The sequence below is a fragment of the Protopterus annectens genome, chromosome 8.part0 (genome assembly GCF_019279795.1).
Source record: "Protopterus annectens isolate FY-2018-M chromosome 8.part0, PAN1.0, whole genome shotgun sequence".
In the NCBI taxonomy this organism is placed as follows: domain Eukaryota; kingdom Metazoa; phylum Chordata; order Ceratodontiformes; family Protopteridae; genus Protopterus; species Protopterus annectens.
In genome coordinates, this window is record NC_056741.1 from 1,798,557,231 (window position 1) to 1,798,576,385 (window position 19,155).

The 19,155-nt window shown below is 42.6% G+C and overlaps 1 protein-coding gene across 2 annotated transcripts in view; it reads right to left on the reverse strand.

Annotated features, from left to right (window-relative positions):
* Positions 1–915: 915 nt before the first annotated feature.
* SLC38A7 (solute carrier family 38 member 7) overlaps positions 916–19,155 on the reverse strand; it is a 456,284-nt gene continuing 438,044 nt past the window's right edge. For both annotated transcript variants that reach the window (XM_044081294.1, XM_044081293.1), the window contains exon 12: positions 916–1,738. In XM_044081294.1, coding sequence (XP_043937229.1) covers positions 1,636–1,738 — 103 coding nt within the window. In that variant the 3' untranslated portion in view covers positions 916–1,635. The remainder of the gene's footprint in view (positions 1,739–19,155) is intronic.

A 19,155-nucleotide genomic window follows, 5' to 3' on the forward strand; every position in this document is an offset into this window, starting at 1 on the left:
TTAATTGCCTCAGTAAGGATGGCTATAGATTAAGGCAAACAGTGCCCCCTGCTGGCTATTCCACATTATGACCTTCACATCTCTAGTGCTTTTCAAAACACCAGGGAGATCCCTAAACCAATACCAGTTTCATTGCCTCTTTCAAGATTCTACACAGAACAAGTATGGTGGGACCCTTGACGTATTATTATTCTGCTTCTCAGTTGGGATCCTGGATTAAGAGTTCTTGTTTGTTATTACCTGCCCTCTTGCTTTCTGGAAGCAGCAGGTTCTGCATCCTATAACTACAGCTACACAATGCATCATCATTCAAAACATCAGGAGAAATATTCCCAAGGAGACAAACAATTCTCATGTTAGAAAAAGACAAGGACTAGAAGCAAGACAATATAGATGTAAACTACACTCTGGAAAGTTAAAATGCCATTTTAAGGATTGCACAAACCCAATGCTTAAATCCGAAGTTAACAAAACGGCATGATTACAGTTTTCTTTTTGAAATATTTAACATCTGCCTCTAGCTGTGCTACATTTCTATTCAGTTTCAATAATAATCTACACTTCATGTACTTTACTGTAATAAAAAAATGTGCAAATTAAATGCCACTTTTTTTTACAAAAAAATTAAGATAAAACACTGCGCATGCCATACTGCTGAATGCAACAAACATCAGCTGCTGATGTATTAGATACAGTAGTTACTGGCACACATATCTCTCAACTGTACAGATTTTCACGGAATGTCCAGATTTTTGCCTCATATTTTTGGTCTGTTTTTTCATAAAACTGTGGTTTTCTGGCAAATTAGTCACAAATGGTTAAAGAGTGAAGTTAGAAAAATAATAAGCATTTGAGTTTCAGACTTCATACCCTTCAGAAAATTTATATGAATGCAAAACCTGTTATTCTATCAGCTTTATAATTTTGTAAGAGCAATATTTAAAAATGATCCCTATTTTTGGGCCTTTGTCCCACTTTTATTTATAGTTCTGTCCAGATTTCCTGCCCTAAGAGGTTGAGAGGTATGCTGGCACAATACTCAGGTGTTAAGCATTCTGCCTCCCTTGTGAGTACAAGGCTGAGTAAACAGGGAAGAGAGTGCCTAAGGAATTAAACTAAAACCTAATAAGTAGTGAACTGGGTCATGATGAACCCAACAAGTTTTTGTAATCTTGTAACCTTCTGGTAGTGTAAGTTTTAATCTTCAAATAATAATCACTCTGAAAGAGTATTTCATTTTTTTCTGAGTAGAGTAGCAGCTGTCCATAGAGCAAATCACAAGTATAAAAACAGTTTTCTACTCTCAAGAACATAAAGATGGCTTTCATGTATCCAAAGTTTCAACCGCTGCTCAAAGGTGATCACAATATGAGGCCATCACTTTGCAATCAAGGCACAAAGAAGCTGGCAAAATTATACCACAAATAAATTGCATCTTCAGTTTAAAAATTCAATCGCAAAAATGCTGAAAATGTCTTGGTGTAAGAAATAAAATATATTTGTTCAAGTAAACCTTTAAAATCTAAGAGGTAACATTTTTTGAGTTCTGCCAGCCTCCAAGTCTCATTCTTTTCGGAAGGGCCCATGTCAGGACAGAAGGCATTGTGGTCAGTTGATATCAAAGCAGTCAGTATCTCAGGATTTCAGATCAACACAGATCGAGTTCACAGTGCTCTGCCCAAAAATGAAGGCACCCAGTGTGACCAGAACTGCGCCGTAAGAAACAAGTGCCCACCAGCTGAAAACAAGAAAATACAAAAAAAACTGTTAAATACACAAAAACGCAAATACTACTAATAAAATAGCAGAAGAGAGGTTTAGAAATTACACAACACATCATCTACTTCACTGCAGCTTCTGACTTCTCACACACTTTACATGCAGTCGGTAAATCATTGACTGCAATTTAGTTTATCGAGGTGTCAAATATTAAATATTACCTGCAACTCCTAATCCCCTGTACAACAGCAGAAAAAAACCTCTCCAGTGATTGGCTTGGCAACGAACACACAAAGCAAAGAACCTATGAACCTATGAACGCTACTAGATACATAGCCAGGAGAATGTGCAAAAAAATAACTAAAGGGTCAAAAGTTATGTCATTCAAAAACCAGTGGCATAAGACTGTTATGCCTCTGTCTCTATCTTGCTGCTGATCTGAGGCAAGCATTCCTGCATCCTGTCGTTCAAATGAAAGGCTGGGGCAAGTAACACTACACACATTTAATTGTGGGAATCCACCGTAGAGTTACAGAAGAAAAACTACATTACAGAAGAAATTAAAGTTTCAGAGAGTACAGCATTAATTAAGCATTAATCACATCAGTGTCACTCTTATCCAGTTAACTCATTGCAACTGTACAGACAACACTGATTTGGGGAAGGAACTAGTGTCTTCTGATTTACACAGGTGTATACAGTTAGCCAGCTGGGGTTGCAGGTTGTACTTTATGCACCTATTAGTATACCAGAGAAGGTGTGAAGCATCTCAAGGGGGTTTTAGCGACATCACAGGCAAGATGTTAACTGAGGGAAGCTGGCTCTGGGTTGCACAGAAGTTATAAAAGCTTTCCAAGGCACTACCTAAAAAGGTACTAGGGTACTAGGGCAGTGTTAGCCTAATACTATTCTGTCTTTCTGCAAAGTGTTCAATGCTGACTTGGAGTAAGGCCTTCATGTTTCTTGTATATATGATTATTATAGGGCAGTTTCCCTCATTTTTTTTAATTACCTGTTGACAATATAATACATCCACTGAACAAGCTGCATCCTTTCAGGGGTGATCCAGGAGTACTGTCTGGCTGTCTGCTCAGAGTCGCTCAGTAGGAAAATAAAGATGGAAGGAACCAAACCCTGTACCCTGGGTACAGGAAGCAGCTCATTAACGGTTTAAAGCTTTAGTCCTCAGCACTAACTGCCAGACTTCCAGCCTTCCCTCTTCAGCCACCAGTGCTGATCCAAAGCCATGTCTGCCTTATACAACAGGCTCTGATAACATAATGTCCTGGCTGACCACAACCTTCAGAGAATTCTTTGTCTGTCTCTTATTCCCACTTTTACTTCACCTACCTCCTTTTCTGGCTTCATATTAACATCTCTCTCTCTTTCCTTACAGTCCTTTAAACACATTTAAAAGTTCAACAAAAACAAAAAAAAAGACGAAGGAACTGCCTACAAACAAGAACACGCAGAGCGGAACCCCGTACAAACCAGTAAAAGCTGCTGTAAGTCCTACTTTTATCAACACACTGTGAGCAGTGTAGGTCTATTATAATCTTCTCTCTGTGATACTCCTACTGATTCTTCTGCTGTGCACACTACTGGACCCCCTTTCCTCCCATTTACTGTAACAAATATATACAGTTTTCCAAAGCTTTGCATTTACTATATATTCTTATATTTTAATTATCTTATATATTACATTTATTTTATATTCTTATATTTTATTCTCCCGTTTATTGTAACAAATATATACATTTTCTCAAAGCTTTGCATTTATTTTATATTCTACCTCCCAGATGTTCTACTAAATCTGCTTTTGAGTTCACAGAAATAAACAGACACCTTTAGGTACTGACCTCGGCTAGCTGGTTGATTGTTTTTCTCATCTCACAGCTTTCTCCAAGTCCTGGTTTATAGCCCCCCCCCTTCTCTTGTTCTTCTAACATAACTCTCCTTTAAGATACCCTCAGCACAACTAATGTATCTGAGTTTAGTAAAAGCTATTATCTGATGCAAAAGGAAACTAATATAAGCTCAGGACTAAAAGTGTCTGCTGTTTGTAACATTACATATTCTCCCCCCAAAAGCTGTGATACCAGTAAGGCTTGTATAACTTACCTGCAAACTACCATTATTTCAGTCTACCCGAATGTTTTTTCTTGATTCACGTGCCTCTTCCAGCTGGGCTAACCCGCTCCATTCCCCTACCCTATGCCCATTCCCACTCACCCCTTCTTTCATTACATTTATACTCTACACCACACCCCTTCATTTTCCTCCACCCAATCAGCCACTCTAACACCTTTTCTCCTTGACAACCATGCCATCTACACTCTCCTCCCCTATAGCCGCATTAGCTACCCCTTCCCCTTCCTAGTCCCATCCATTCCCTATCTTATACTCCTACTCTCATCTTGAACCATCCCATCCCACTCTCGTACCCTTTATCACTACATATCAGCCATATCTACTACTCATTCCCTCCCTCCCTCTCGCTACTCTATCTCCCATCATGTGGCACCTCTAACTCTCTGTCTCCTTTCTCTTCTTCCTCTCAATAACCTCCTAACATACTTCACTTTCCCTTCAACCCCTCTCTCCCACCCTCCCTCATACTCTCAACACCCACTCTGTCACCCATATTTAGTCTCATCATCACTCCTCCCCACCTCACCATCTGACCTCTTCAAAATTACCATTTTTTCTAGCTCATCTCTCCCCACTAGTCGGAAACCTAGATATCCTACTCTGAACCTATGCTTCTATATTCTCATGTTCATTGACACACACCTCTTGGATGGGGACATCCACCCCTTGCTTGCACAATACCTCAACACTAACCTCTCCACCCACCTATACCCTCCTAACAACACTCCCCCATCTAAATCACTAAAAATCTTCTCACTAAATATTCAAAACATAGTAAATAAAATAACAGAACTGCACTCTTGGATTTCTAACACATCTCCCCGCATCCTAATCCTAGGAGAAACCTGGCTTAAACCTCACATCCTCAACTCTGAAATCTTACCTCCAGGCTACAGTATCTTTCACTCAGATAGAACCATTAAACTAGGAGGGGGATTGCTATCATCTGCTCTGAACTACTAAACCTGTCCCCTCTCTCCACCTCTGTTCCTTCTTTCTCACCTGCAGAAATTCTTATTGTAAGCTGTCACCTACACTTACACTAAAAGTTTGCCATAGTCTCTATATACATTCCCCCTGGCAATAATATTTCCATCCTACAGAACTTTCTCAATGTGTCCCCTATGAAACCATCATACTTGGAGACGTTAAAGTACAGTTGTGTACACTTATCATAAATGTAGATGTTCGAGTGTATTCACTGTTGCAGTCATCACATTTGGGTAATCTGCTGGCAGGTTGCAATCAGTCAGCCTGATTAACAAAGTCTTCGGTCCTGCGTCAGATGCTGTCCCTTCTTCTGTGACGTCAGGTAGTCAGGGGTATAAAACATGCAGCCGACGCCATTACATTAGTTTTTCTTGCCCCAGATGTCAGGTGCCCCCCAAATGGGGAGCAAATAAAAACACAAAAATATACCTCCAATCAAAAGCAAATACGCCAAAAGGGCTTTTAAGCACAGTGAAAGAAAGTAGAGGTATAGCCAGAGAAAAATAGGGGGCTGGAGGGAGGGTAACCAGGACTGCAACAGTGAATACACTCGAACATCTACATTTATGCTAAGTGTACACAACTGTACTTTGTTCTTCGTGTTTCACTGTTGCAGTCATTACATTTGGGTAGATTCCCAAAGCTATGGTTGGGTGGAGGGAATTATACAGCTTAAGGTCCAGCTATAAGGCCCTGCAGGACAGCAGTGGCAAAGCCAGCTCTGGATTTAGAGAAAAATGGTAATTTTTGGTGAAAGTATGGACTGAGCTCCAGGTAGCAGCTTCTAGAATGTCCCTGGTAGGAACACCTCTGAGAAAGGCTGCTGAAGTAGATGCAGCCCTGGTGGAATGAGATCTGCTCCCCTGGGGGATAGCTTTTCCATGGTGCATATAGCAGAAACAAATACAATGGCTTATCCATTTGGAAATGGTTTGCTTTGAAATAGCCTTTCCCTCTGCCCCTGCAGCAAATGCCACCAGCAGTTGTTCAGATTTTTTTTGAGATTTAGTCCTAAGTAAAATCTAAGTTGTCTGTGTACATCCAATGAATGCAGAATCCACTCCCCCTTGTTCTGTGGATTGGGAAAGAAAGTTGGCAAATGAATGGTCTGATTAAGAGCCACACTGGATACCACCTTAGGCATGAAGGATGGATTGGTTCTGAGAGAAACCCTGTCCGCATGAAAAATGATGAAAGGCTCCACTGCCATAAGAGCCTGTAATTTGGAAATCCTTCTAGCTGAAGTGACTGCTAAAAGGAAAGCGGTTTTCCAGGAGAGAAATTTTATGTCTGCAGTAGCAGCTGGCTTGAAAGGAGGGAGAGTGAGTTTCTCCAATAAAAAATTAAGGTCCCAGGCAGGGGTTGGAGCTCTCCTGGGTGGTCTTAAGTTTTTGGCCCCTCTGAGATACTGCTTTAGCAGAGGATGAGAGAAGAGGGGAAGTTCTGTGTTGTAATGAGCTGAAATGGCTGAGGCATGGATTTTTATGGAAGAAAAGGAGAGGCCCTTGTGAAGCATCTCAGTTAAGTATTACAAAATCTGGGGAATGTTGGGCACTGCTGTGCTTATCCCTTGAGATTGATTCCAGGCACAGAATCTCTTCCATTTGTCCGCATAAGATTTTCTAGTACTAGGTCTTCTCGCCTTCAAAATTACATCCATCGCAGGTTTACTGAGGGATGCTAAGGGTGAATTTAGGTGATTAGCCACGCTGCAAGAGTGTGCAGAGTTTGGTTGTTCTGCTGAGACAGTAAGTAAGGTGTCTGAGGCAGGTACCACGGTGGAAGGTGAGACACATTGCGCAGGAGTGGGTACCAGTGCTGGCGAGGCCAGTCTGGAGCAATCAAAATAATTTTTGGTTTGTCCTGTTTGACGTTTAGTAGAACTTTGGAGAGCAGAGGCAGAGGGGGAAAGGCACAGACTGATAGGTTTTTCCAGCTGAAGGATAGAGCATCCACTTTCCAGGCTTTTTTGTGATGAGTTCTTGTGCAAAATTTGTCCAACTGATAGTTCTGGGGTGAGGCAAAAAGATCTATCTCTGGGCTCCCCCATTTGTGTGTCAACATTTTGAAAATCCGTGGTTCCAGTTTCCATTCATGTGGGTCCATGAGATTTCTGCTTAGTTCGTCTGCCAGAGTATTCAGCTTTCCTGGCAGGAATTGAGCTTGTAGTTGTATTTTAAAGGTCAAGGCCATGTTCCACAATGCCATGGCTAGTCTGCAAAGGGGGTAGGAGAGTGTACCCCCCTGCTTGTTTATGTACCACATAACTGTGGTGTCATCTGTCTTTATCATTAACTGTCCTGGATGAAGGTAGTCCTTGAAGGTTGTCAGTGCATTCTGTACAGCTAGCATTTCTTTTTGACTGATATGAAGGTGCATTTGATTTGGGCTCCATTTGCCCTGAATGCACTTCCCTGCCAAATGAGCCCCCCAAGCATAGTCTGATGCATCTGTAGTTAGGGTTTGGGTGGCAGGGGGTGGTGTGAATGGCAGTCCCTTGTTTTGGTGGCAGTCCTCTGCCCACCATAGGAACTCTAGTTGCAGGCAAGGTATGATAGGAATCATTATTTCCAGGCTGTGGCAATACTGACTCCACAGACTTTTTAAATACCACTGGCTTCCTCATATGCAGTCTTGCATATGGAATTAGTAGAATGCAGGAGGCCATGAAACCCAAGGCTTGCAGTATTTGCCTTGCAGAAAGCAGGGTTTTTGTGGCCACCTGTTTGAAGTAAGTCATCAAATGAATTTGCTTCTCTGGTGTAAGGAAAGCCATCTGGGCAGCTGTATTCAAGTTTGCACCCAGGAATGTAATTTTTTGAGCAGGTACCAGTTGTGATTTCTTTTCATTTATAGTGTACCCTAGACAAGTTAGAACCCTTTTTACAAACGCCAGATGTTTTAGAAGAATGTCCTTGTTTTCTGCCTGAATTAAGACAATCGTACAGGTATGGATATAGCTGAATATTTCTTTGCCTGCAAAAAGCAATTACTGAAGCAATTCACTTTGTAAAGACCCTGGGCACAGTAGATAAGCCAAAAGGCAGTGCAGAGAACTGGTAATGCAAGAAGCCTGCTTTGAAGCGGAGGTATCTTCTGCAAGATTTCCTGATTGGGATATGCAGGTAAGCCTCTTAAATCTAGAGTTGCCAACCAGACATCTTTGCCTAGCATAGGAAGTAACTGGTGAAGAGTCAGCATCTTGAATTTCGGGATGTCCAGAAAGGTGTTTAGAGTAGATAAGTCCAGAATTGGACCCAAGATTTGTCTTTTCTGGGTACCAGGAAAAGTCTTGAATAGAAACCTTGTCCCTTTTCCTCTTCTGGTACTAGCTGAATAGCCCCCATGCTCATGAGGGAAAGTACTTGTTTCTGGGCTTCTGACCACTGATTTGGGGTCAGGTCTGGCCATCCGTTTGGAATTGGCATTGTGTGGAAATGAAATCTATATCCCTGGGATACTATATTTAAAACTCATTTGTCCTGGGTTATAAGTTGCCAGTTTTTTGCATGAAGAGCCAGTTTCCCCCCAAAGGGGTGGCTAAAAGGTAAGTGCTTGGTAAATGTAAAGGGAAGTTATTGAGACTGCTTACCATAGGGAAGTGTCTTGTTGTTTTCAGATTTGGAAGAGGAGGCACCCCATTGTTTTGTTCTGAAAGTCCCTTGTGACTGAAACCTGGTGCCTTTGGAATGTCTGGGTTTGACTCTAGTGGCTCTCGAAGGAACTGGAAAGGAACAGTTCTTAGTAGGCCAGTGTCTACTAAATCTTGGAGGTTGTACTTGTAAGAAATCTTTCACAGTTTGCATAGATTTAGCTTTATCTTCCATCTTTTTTAGAACTTCTTCAGCCTTATTACCAAAGAGACGGTACTGATGTAAAGGAGCATCAAACAATTTTGCTTTAACATGGTCAGGCAGATTTTGCTCTTTGAGCAAAGCATGCCTTCTTAGCACAGACCCAGGAACAGCAGCCCTGCAAGAGGCCTCCAAAGAATCAAACCCACATTGCAAAGTAGGTTTTCCAACTTGTTCAGCTGAATGCAATAAATCCTGCAAATCTTTATTTTCCACACAATTAGAAATCAATATCATTTTCTGTTTAAGCAGTCCCATGATATGCTGCTGATATTTTAGCATATGAAATTGACAGTTTAAAGCCCTGATTGCCAGGGTTGCACAAGTGTAAACCTTCTTACCCCATCTATCCAGCGGCCTGGAATCTCTATCAGAAGGGGTAGGATTTTTAGCAGTAGAAGCCTTAATGCCCTTGGGACCCTGAGAAATGGTTTCAGGATCTGCAAGAGGATTTTTGAAAAGGAATTTGTGGGAGTCAGGAACCCTGTAGTATCTGTCTGGCTTACAAGGAGCCAGAGGCAGAGAATCAGGAGCCATACTAGATTCTGAAAAAACATCACTAACAATGTCTAGAACAGGAGGTACAGCCAAAGGCCTATGCTGAGGAAGAAGAAGAAAATCCCTAAGACTCTTTTTAGATTCAGAAAAATCCTGACTTTCCCAGTGGAAATGATCCCATAAAGTATGCAAAGTTTCCCCAAAGGAAAAATCCTCAGGGGGAGAAGCAGAAGGAATGGAATCTTCTGCATCAGAGTCCTCATAAGTAGGTATAGACAATTCCTGTTCATTAGAAGAGTCAGAAGAAATAGAATCCTGTTCAGAAGATTCATAATCAACATTTTGCCTAGGCCTTTTAGAAGGGGGGGGGGGGGAGGTTGGCTACCCCTGATCAGAGTAATTAAATCTTCAGTCATTTTGATCATTTGTTTCTTAGGCATAGGGGCCTACACATGTGGCCCAGGCATTGTTTTTTTAGGCATAGGTCGAGATTTTGGCCTTAGTTTTGAAGATGGCGTTGGTCTAATATACAAATCTGGAGGCCTGAAAACACCCTCAGAAGCCAGTGCCTGCACAGCGGCTCCGGACCCATCCAAGGTAGAGACATCCGTGGGTTCCATAATTGAAGCATCTCGCGGCATACCTGACTCCAAATGGGTCTCAGTAGAGGCCTGCGAATCAGAAGTAGCGGGTATCAGGGGCTGCGAAAGCGCCTCACTGAGTACCAGCGAACTGGCGACTGGCTTAGGAGAAGCGTTGTCGGCAGTTTTGGACCTCAACTGCCTGTCTCTGTCTTTTTCTTTGCTTTTCTTAGGTATTCCAGTAGTCAGATTGCTAACCAATGACATTTCTGGATAAATAAAGCATGAGCCAAAGTATTTAGAAGCAAAAAAGTACAGATGTTTGATAGTGCATTGATTAAATAAAGCACAGAACTGACAGCAAGGTACGTTGTGGTCAGGGCCTAAGCAAGGAATACATTACAAATGAAAATCCTTTTGAGGTATTTGCTTCCCACAAGTAATGCAATTATTAACTTTTACTGACATTGGTAAGGAGCAAGAAAAAGTTTCCCCAACGGGGTACTTAGCTTTTTAGTTGAAGACTTCGGCTGCATGTTTTATACCCCTGACGACCTGACGTCACGGAAGAAGGGACAGCATCCAACGCAGGACCCAAGACTTTGTTAATCAGGCTGACTGAGGGCAACATGCACCAGATTACCCAAATGTAATGACTGCAACAGTGAAACACGAAGAACATCATAGACTGGTCTAAACTGTCCCCCTCTTCCCCTACCTACAGTCTCAGCCACAATGGATTTCAGCAGCACATTTCTACCCCCACTAGAACTAATAAAACCCCCTCCTCTGGACCTATCCTTGACTGGATTCTTACCTCAGCTCCCAACCATTACCATAACCCCGGCATACTTCCAAACTCTAAGTGATCACTCCCCGGCCATTATTCATAGATTCACCCAACATCTTCCCAAAGACCATAGTTACAGAATATTCCAGAACCTCACCCACTTTGACCCAGACACTTTAAACTATCTGGCATCAGTTCATCCTTCCTATACCACCTCCCTCTCAATGAGGCTGTAAAGTCCTTCAATAAGATTTTCCTTGACACTCTTGATTCTACTGCCCCTTCTAGAAAAATGTGAATTAAATCCAACTATGCCCCCTGGCTTACAAAACAAACCCGATTGATCATGCACAAAACAGATAGCACCTAGAAATCCGGGGTTAAAAATAAATCCCCTCCCTTACGTCAGACATACAAACAGCACAGAAACCAGACAAAAAAAACCTAGTCATCAAAGATAAGAGAGCTTACTTTTCCTCTAACCAACACAGGCCTCAGAAAAATGCCCAAAAAATTCTGGACCTCCATCAACAACCTGCTCCACCCAGGTAAACCCACTACTCCTAAACCCTTTCCGCACAACACTACCACTCTCCTCAACAAGCATTTCATAGAAACTATCCAAAAGCTCACATAAAATAGTACATCTCACCTAACCCCTCTATTACCTCTTAAGAAAACTCTTGCCAATACATTTTCTTTCCAACCAGTCCCAATTACCACTATTAAATCTCTTCTAAAAAACATAAGCCCTGCTCCCCCTCTGCAGACCAACTACCCTCCCACTTCCTAAAAACAGCTGTACCTACCTTGTCACTATACTTACTAAACATTCCATCTCTGAGGCCCTTGTCCCTGATATCTGGAAATCCTTTTATACAATCCCTCTTCACAAAGGCAGCAGCTCTACTGATCCCTCTAACTCTAGACCTATCGTTATCCTGTCCCCTCTTTCTAAAATTTTAGAAAAGTGCATCCATGCTCAGTTAATCGAACACCTTCTTAACAATTTCCTTACTCCTACCAAACATGGCTTTAGACCACAACATAGCACAGCCACTGCATTACTCTCCTTTACTCAACCAGCTGAAGCAAGGGACAATAACTTTCTCATCTGTCTACTCCTTGATCTTTCAAAGGCCTTTGATACTGTCTCTCACTCTACACTCCTTACTAATCTCTCTGATCTACATCTCTCTTCCTACTCCATCAACTGGTTCTCTAGCTACCTCTCTGGCAGGCAGCAATCTATCCGCTGGCAAACTGTCTTCTCTCCATTCTTCCCTGTAAATACTGGAGTTCCCCAATGACTGATTCTAGGCCCCCTTCTGTTCAACATATTCACTAACAAACTTCACTCTACTACTAACCTCTCTACACTTCTGCAATATGCCGATGTCTCCACCCTTATCACCTCAACCCACAACATACCTGAATTCCTAGCTTTCCCTCAATAAACCTTCACCTCTGTTGAAACCTGGCTCTCTGATAACCAATTAATACTAAATCCAAAAAAAACTAAACTCCTTCTCTTCTTCCCTAAAACACTTGCCCAGCACAAACCCTCTTTCTCTATCACCTCTCTTAACACCATCGTCAAACCTGAACCTCATACCAAACTACATGGAGTAATTATTGATGAGGAACTAAAATTCAATACTCAGGTCCAACAATGTATGAAAAAGACCCACCAGAAACTCGGACTTCTCTATCACAACCTGAAATTTCTGTCACCTTCATCCAAACCTTCCCTCGCTCAGTCCCTTCTTCTACCTTGTCTTCTCTATGCTGCCCCTGTCCTTACTAATGTTCAAACTTCACTAATCACTAAACTAGAGCAAACTTATAAAACAGCCAGGTTTGCCTCTAATCTCCCCAATAAATCCCACCACTGTCTCGTCCTTAAATCGCTCCAATGGCCAGAATTCTCTAAACTACTTCTACCCCAACTTCACATTACACACTCTTCCTGCCCTTCCATCTACAACCTAAGTCTCCTACTACAACCCCCATCATCACCTTCGTACTTCCAGCAAACACCTCCTTGACATATATAAACCCAATAAAAATATAGGAAAGTCCCTCTACAAATACTCTGTTGCACATGCTTGGAACTCACTCCCTCAAAACATAAGAAGCATTCATCACAAATACATGATCCTGCCCTTGTGCAACCCTGACTTGATCTAATCTCTTCTCAACTTTAACTCCCTTTTCCCTATTCTACTCTTTACTTCCTTGTACTGCCTCATACACCTTTATACCTCCCTCTCTCATCACTTCCATAGCATATATATTCATATATATCTTTATTTAAAAAATAATTTTTTGATTGAATGGTTTATCTATTTGTATGTACTTCATATGTGATCTTCTCTAGACCTGTCAATTATTTAACCTACTCTATGAACAAATATTCTCTGTTCATTTTCTTAACGTGTTTCATGGTGGTTTAAATTTTTTACTCTTATTTTTATTTTTGATTTGATTTTTATTGTAAAAATATGTAATACTTACGGAGATTTCCTCCTCAGGTCTCCACTGAAAATGGGCCCGTGGCTCAGTTGGACTAATCCGGTTAACAAATGTCAATAAATAAAATAAAAATTCACTAGAAAAGCTCACTCTAACCACAAGCGAACACAAGTCTAAAGCACAGAAAATAAAGCTTAAAAATTTGTAATGGAGACAAGTTAGCAGGAGGACAGTAATGTAGCCTTAACGCAATCTAAAGGGAAATAAGTTGAAGTACAACTGCAGAGGATCTGCAGTAGGAGTGGTAAAAGCACAGAAGCTATGGGGCAGGGGCAGGGGCAGTACAAGTGTAGGGACTCTACAACATCAACACCACATCCTACTGACTGCCTCGAGAATAGCTCCTTAATCAACATGCATTTCACTACAAGAAAGAAAGAAGCTCATATCAGGATAGAGAACGTCATAATTCATGAGACTGCTTCTCCCAACCAAAGGACCTGCATGTTTACTAAAAGAACTAGAAAGGTGGCCAAGGAAAACAAACAGCTAGACCACAATTTGCTCCAGGATGGAAAATACTATAGAAAAGGGTAACTTTGCTCCAAAAATGTACTTCTTCTTAAGTGTTATACTATCTTGGCAGTCACAGGTCCGTCTAAAGATACATCACCAGCAGAGTTTAAGATTACTAACAACTATCTTAGAGGGGAATTAAAAGAAAGAAACTAAGCACCTCTGATTGGAAGGCTCGGTCATTAGGAAGCTAGAACCAAGAGCAGGAAAAGCAGTGAGGTACTGAAGATGCCCGGTGCCACTGCACTGAAGGGGAGGAAGCATATCCTTAGAGCTGCATGAACAGCTGCACAGGGTATGAAGCTGAAGACTGCTATCCATGTAAAAGGAGTGGAGAAGTGACCAAAGCAGAGCAGGAGTACTGGGGACAGATATCTACAGAATCAGAGGTCCTGCCTGCTCATGGAATGAGAAGGACGAGGTGGTCTGCAGCACATGGGTTTAGTAAAAAGCTCAGAGCTTTGGCTTTGATGGATGCCTTCATAAGCATGTTGTTTTTCAACAGCCTGAGAGGAAAAAAAAAAAAAACAATGACAGAACATGTCGAAATGTTTCATCAAAAAGCATAGTGCTGTGGCAAAATCCTTGCCATACAGCTTTAGAGTCCAGGGTTCAAAGTTCATAGGTTCATACTAGGCTATCTGCCCTAGGGCATTTATAAGCCTAGCCAGAGTGTGTTTGGCTTTCGCCACCCATTTTAAATTAATTTTGCTATGCCTTTTTTCGTGGTTAGTATACTGTGCCTCTGTCTAACAGTGACATAAAAGTGATACCCAGGGTAAACCTATGATCTCCCATCCACTCATCAAGATTCCTCTTGAAGAGAGTCAATGAGCAGGAACTTCTCATTGTTACATTTGTTAATGCCTGTTATGTACTTCACAGATAGTTGTCTACTGATGTACTATGTTCTTCATCTGTAAATATGTTGTAAGTAATTTCTATGTTAAATTGTTAATCGCTATGTAATCCAATGTAACTACTGTCTGTTTATTTTACTGTGGAGGTTTTCTCCCCGGGCCTCCGCTGAAAATGGACCCACTTCCAGTCGGACACTCCCGGTCAACAAATTTAAATAAATAAATAAATAAATAAATGAGGGACTCTGCCTAACCTGGACAGGGATTTTATTCCAGAGTGAAGGGAGCCTCTGGGTTATGAATCTGTCCCTCCAGCATGTCCTATTTATTTCAGTGCTGAGGTTCAAGTCTCTCGAGCGTGTAGCTCGATGGGATTTGGATTTTCTGAGGTGCAGCATGTCCATTAATTCTGGGTTGGACATGGCTTTATACGTCAGGCATAGATTGTCTCTGCAGGCGGTATGCCACTGAGTAGAGCTGGGGTTTCTTTAACCGGGCAGCATATGGCATCTGTTTGAGCCCTTTGATCCTCTTGGTGAGGTACTTTTGGGGTCTTTCCAGTTGCTGCAGGTGTCTGGTAAGGTACATCCCAAAAGGGGCATTGTACTCAATTATGGGCCTGATGAGAGATGAGTAGAGAGGCACGATGACCTTCCCTGATCTAGATGTGAATCCCTTCATGATTAGGTGGGTTATATAAAATGTTTTTCTAACCACTTTGGCCATGTGGTTGTCAAATGAGAGATTGCTATCAACTCCCCAGGTCCCTAATTACTTCTTCTGTACTTAATGGATTACCATCTATGTGGTAATTTGTGGGCACTTTGTTTTTGTCAAAGGGGATGACTATACACTTTTTGGCGTTTAGCTTGAGGCCATGGTTCTGGCACCAGTTGTCTGTTTCTATGAGGCCCTTTTGGAGGATGCTTGTGTCGGCTGGAGAGTCGATTATAGTGCCCAGTTTGCAGTCATCTGCGAACTTGGTCAGCCACAGTCCTTCCGTGTTGGCCTGTACCTCCGAGAAATATATACCAAACAAGAGAGGTCCCAGGACTGAGCCTTGTGGGACGCCACTTGTAACTGGTTTGGAGTCTGACATGACTCCAGCAATTCTAACCATGTGGGTTCTGTCCTTGAGCCAGTTTGCAACCCATCTAGTGACATAGGGGTTTATATTTAAGCTGGTGAGCTTATCTATAATGCCCGAGTGGGGTATTGTATCGAAGGCTTTTGGCGAGGTCCAGATAGGCTGTGTGGACCACCTTCCCTCGTCAATGGCCTTGGTGACTGTTTCAAAGAAATTGACCAGGTTTAAGAGGCAGGATCTGCCCTTAACAAAGCCGAACTGGGTAGGATCCAGTGTCTGTAGGTCCCCAATATCTTTATTTATGAGGTCCATGATGATCCTTTCCATTGCTTTGCAGACCAAGCTAGTCAGGCTTATGGGGCGATAGTTTCCAGGATCCGTTGAGGCACCACCTTTGTGGAGAGGGACCACTGTTGCTGTACGCCACTCTTTGGGTACATATCCTGTAGTAAGGCTGAGACTGAACAGTAGTTTTATGTTTGGGTTTAGCTCTTCTTGGAGTTCATGTAGGACGCAGCCCGGGACACCGTGTGGTCCCATTGATGCTGTGTTTTTTGCTTTGGAGAGGGCAGCTCTTACCTGAGCATCTGAGATGTCAGGGGGCAGCACTCTGCTGGGATAGATATTTGCCCTTTTGGTGGGGAGAAGTTTGCGCTGAACCTGTCAGCTAGGATGTTGGCAATGTCTGTGGGTTTGGTGTATTTTTTGTCATTTTGGACTAATTCTGAGCATATCTGGGAATTCCCACCCAGGTTCCTAACATAACTAAAGAAAGCCTTGGGATTATCCTTAGTGTCCTGTGTAATTTTTCTCTCGAATCTGGCCTTAGACGATTTTATAAGTGCCCGTAGTTTTTTGCTAATACTGATCAGAGATGCCTTCCCTTTTTGGGATTTTGCTCTATCATGTAGTAGCTTCCTCCTTCTATTGTATAGTTTGTTTATGGCTGGGGTCCACCAGACAGGACGTCTGCCTTTGGAGGATTGGGTCTTGGTTTTATTTGGGATTGCATGATCCATGCATTCCTGAAGGTTTTCATGGAATGCGTTTATAAAGGATTCTGCGGTCTGGGCCGTATTTTCCACAGGCTCGGGGGCTTTGAAGGATTCCACCTCGGTTTTGAGGAGTGTAAAATTTGCTTTAGAGAAGTTTTTCACTGTGGTTTTCTGGGCAGGGGGTGGGGTTGGGATGTGAATATCCAGTGAGATTAGTTTATGGTCTGATCTTACCAGTGAGGGATACACTTCTGGTCTGGAGCATAAAGTCCCCATGTTGGTGATGATCAGGTCCAGTATGTTTTCCACTCTTGTGGGAGTGGTAACAAGTTGTTCCATAGCATTTGAGTTTATAAATTCTAGGAACCTTTGGGCTAGGGTGTTGGAGCTAGAGTAATGCTCCCAGTCTATGTTTGGGTAGTTGAAGTCGCCCAATATAATGGTGTTTGGAGAGACCTTCATATTTTCCAGTGTTCTCAGGAAGGCCGAGTGGGGTTCCTGGGTTTGGGAGGGTGGTCTGTAGCAGGCTATAAACTGGAAGGCAGTTTTACCCAATGTTAGTTGCACATGGATAGTCTCTGATGCTTCATGCTGTGCCTCCAACCTGGAGGTGTGGGTATCTCTGACGAATATTGATACTCCCCCTCCTTTTGTGGTTCAGTCCAAGTTTTGGGGCCGAAAAGCATGGTATGAGGTATAAAGTACAGTTTTGTACCTACCATAAATGTAGATGTTCGAGTGCTCATACAGCTGCAGTCATAACAGATGGGTTATCGGTCGGCCGAATTCCAAAGTCTAGGTCCGACGTCGGTTGTCATTGCTTCTTCCCTGACGTCAGTGCGGCAGGGGTATAAAAGAGGCAGCCGACGCCATCTTCTTCAGTTTTTCTTGCCCCAGATGTCAGGTGCCCCCAGAAGGAAGGCAAAACATAAATTTATGTAATCATGCAATATAGAATAATCAAAAAACAGTGGTTGCCAGCAAATACACCATAAAAGAATACCCCAAATAGGTTGTATGAGAAGGTGTTTGTGATAAAGTCTGTCCTAAGAGGGGAAGGAGGGGGGGCAACCTGGACTGCAGCTGTATGAGCACTCGAACATCTACATTTATGGTAGGTACAAAACTGTACTATGTTCATCGTGCATACAGCTGCAGTCATAACAGATGGGAAGAATCCCAAAGCTAAGTAGGGGTTGCAGGCACTAAGAGGAACTAGGAGGAGCAAGGATGCCCTGCAAGACTGCTGTGGCAAATCCCACTCTAGATTTAGAGTATAGTGGAAGGTGATAGTGCTTGGAGAAAGTGTGCACAGAACTCCAAGTGGCTGCTTCCAAAATGTCCTTGGTAGGAACCCCCCTGAGGAAAGCTGCAGAGGTAGCTGTGGCCCTGGTGGAGTGGGATCTGATGCTTGTAGGCACAGTTTTTCCATGGAATGAGTAACAAAAGCGTATGCAGTGGGCTATCCATTTTGAGATTGTCTGTTTGGAAATAGCCTTTCCTTGAGCACCTGTTGCATAGGACACAAAGAGTTGCTCGGATTTCCTGAATGGCTTTGTCCTGTCCAAATAATAACGAAGTTGTCTGTGAATGTCCAAGGAATGCAGTAGTCTTTCCCCTTTGTTTTGTGGATTAGGATAAAAGGTAGGTAAGTGGATAGTCTGATTCAAAGCTACACTGGATACTACCTTTGGCATAAAGGTAGGGTTGGTTTGTAAGGAAACTCTGTCCTGATGGAAAATGATGAAAGGTTGCACAGCCATGAGGGCCTGTAGCTCCGAAACCCTGCGTGCTGAGGTGATAGCCAGAAGGAAGGCTGTTTTCCATGACAAGTATTGTAGTTCTGATGAAGCAGCTGGCTCGAAGGGAGGAAGGGTCAGCTTTTCCAATATGAAGTTGAGGTCCCAAGCAGGGACTGGTGGTTTCCTTGGGGGTTTTATATTCTTTGCCCCTCTGAGGAACTGTCTTAAGAGAGGATGTGAGAATAAAGGAGGGTCTGTGTTGTATTGTGCAGAAATGGCTGAAGCATGGATTTTGATGGAGGAGAAGGAAAGTCCACTGTTTAACAACTCAGCTAGGTACTGTAAAATTTGAGGTAAATTTATTACTCAAGGATTCTGGCCCTTTTCTTGATTCCAGGCACAAAATCGTTTCCATTTGGCGGAGTAGGCTTTTCTAGTAGAAGGTCTTCTGGCCTCCAAGATGACATCCTGCACCTCCTTGGAGAGGAGGGTCTGTTGGGAAATCAAGGAATTCTCCATGCAGCTAGATTTAGGGTTTTGAGCTGGCTGTGAAGAGTCTTGTAGTTGTGCTGGGACAACAGAAGAGGGACCAGAGGTAGGATCCATGGTGGAGAATGTGTCAGGCTCTTCAGGAGCGGATACCAGTGTTGTCTTGGCCAGTCTGGAGCAATGAGAATCATTTTCGGCCTCTCTGCTCTGGCCTTTAATAGAACTTTGGGCAACAGAGGAAGAGGCGGAAAGGCATAGACTGTTCCAAGCCTGTGGATGATAGGTCCTTGAACAAAATTTTTTCAACTGGTAATTTCTGTGGGTAGCAAAGAGATCTATGTCTGGCTG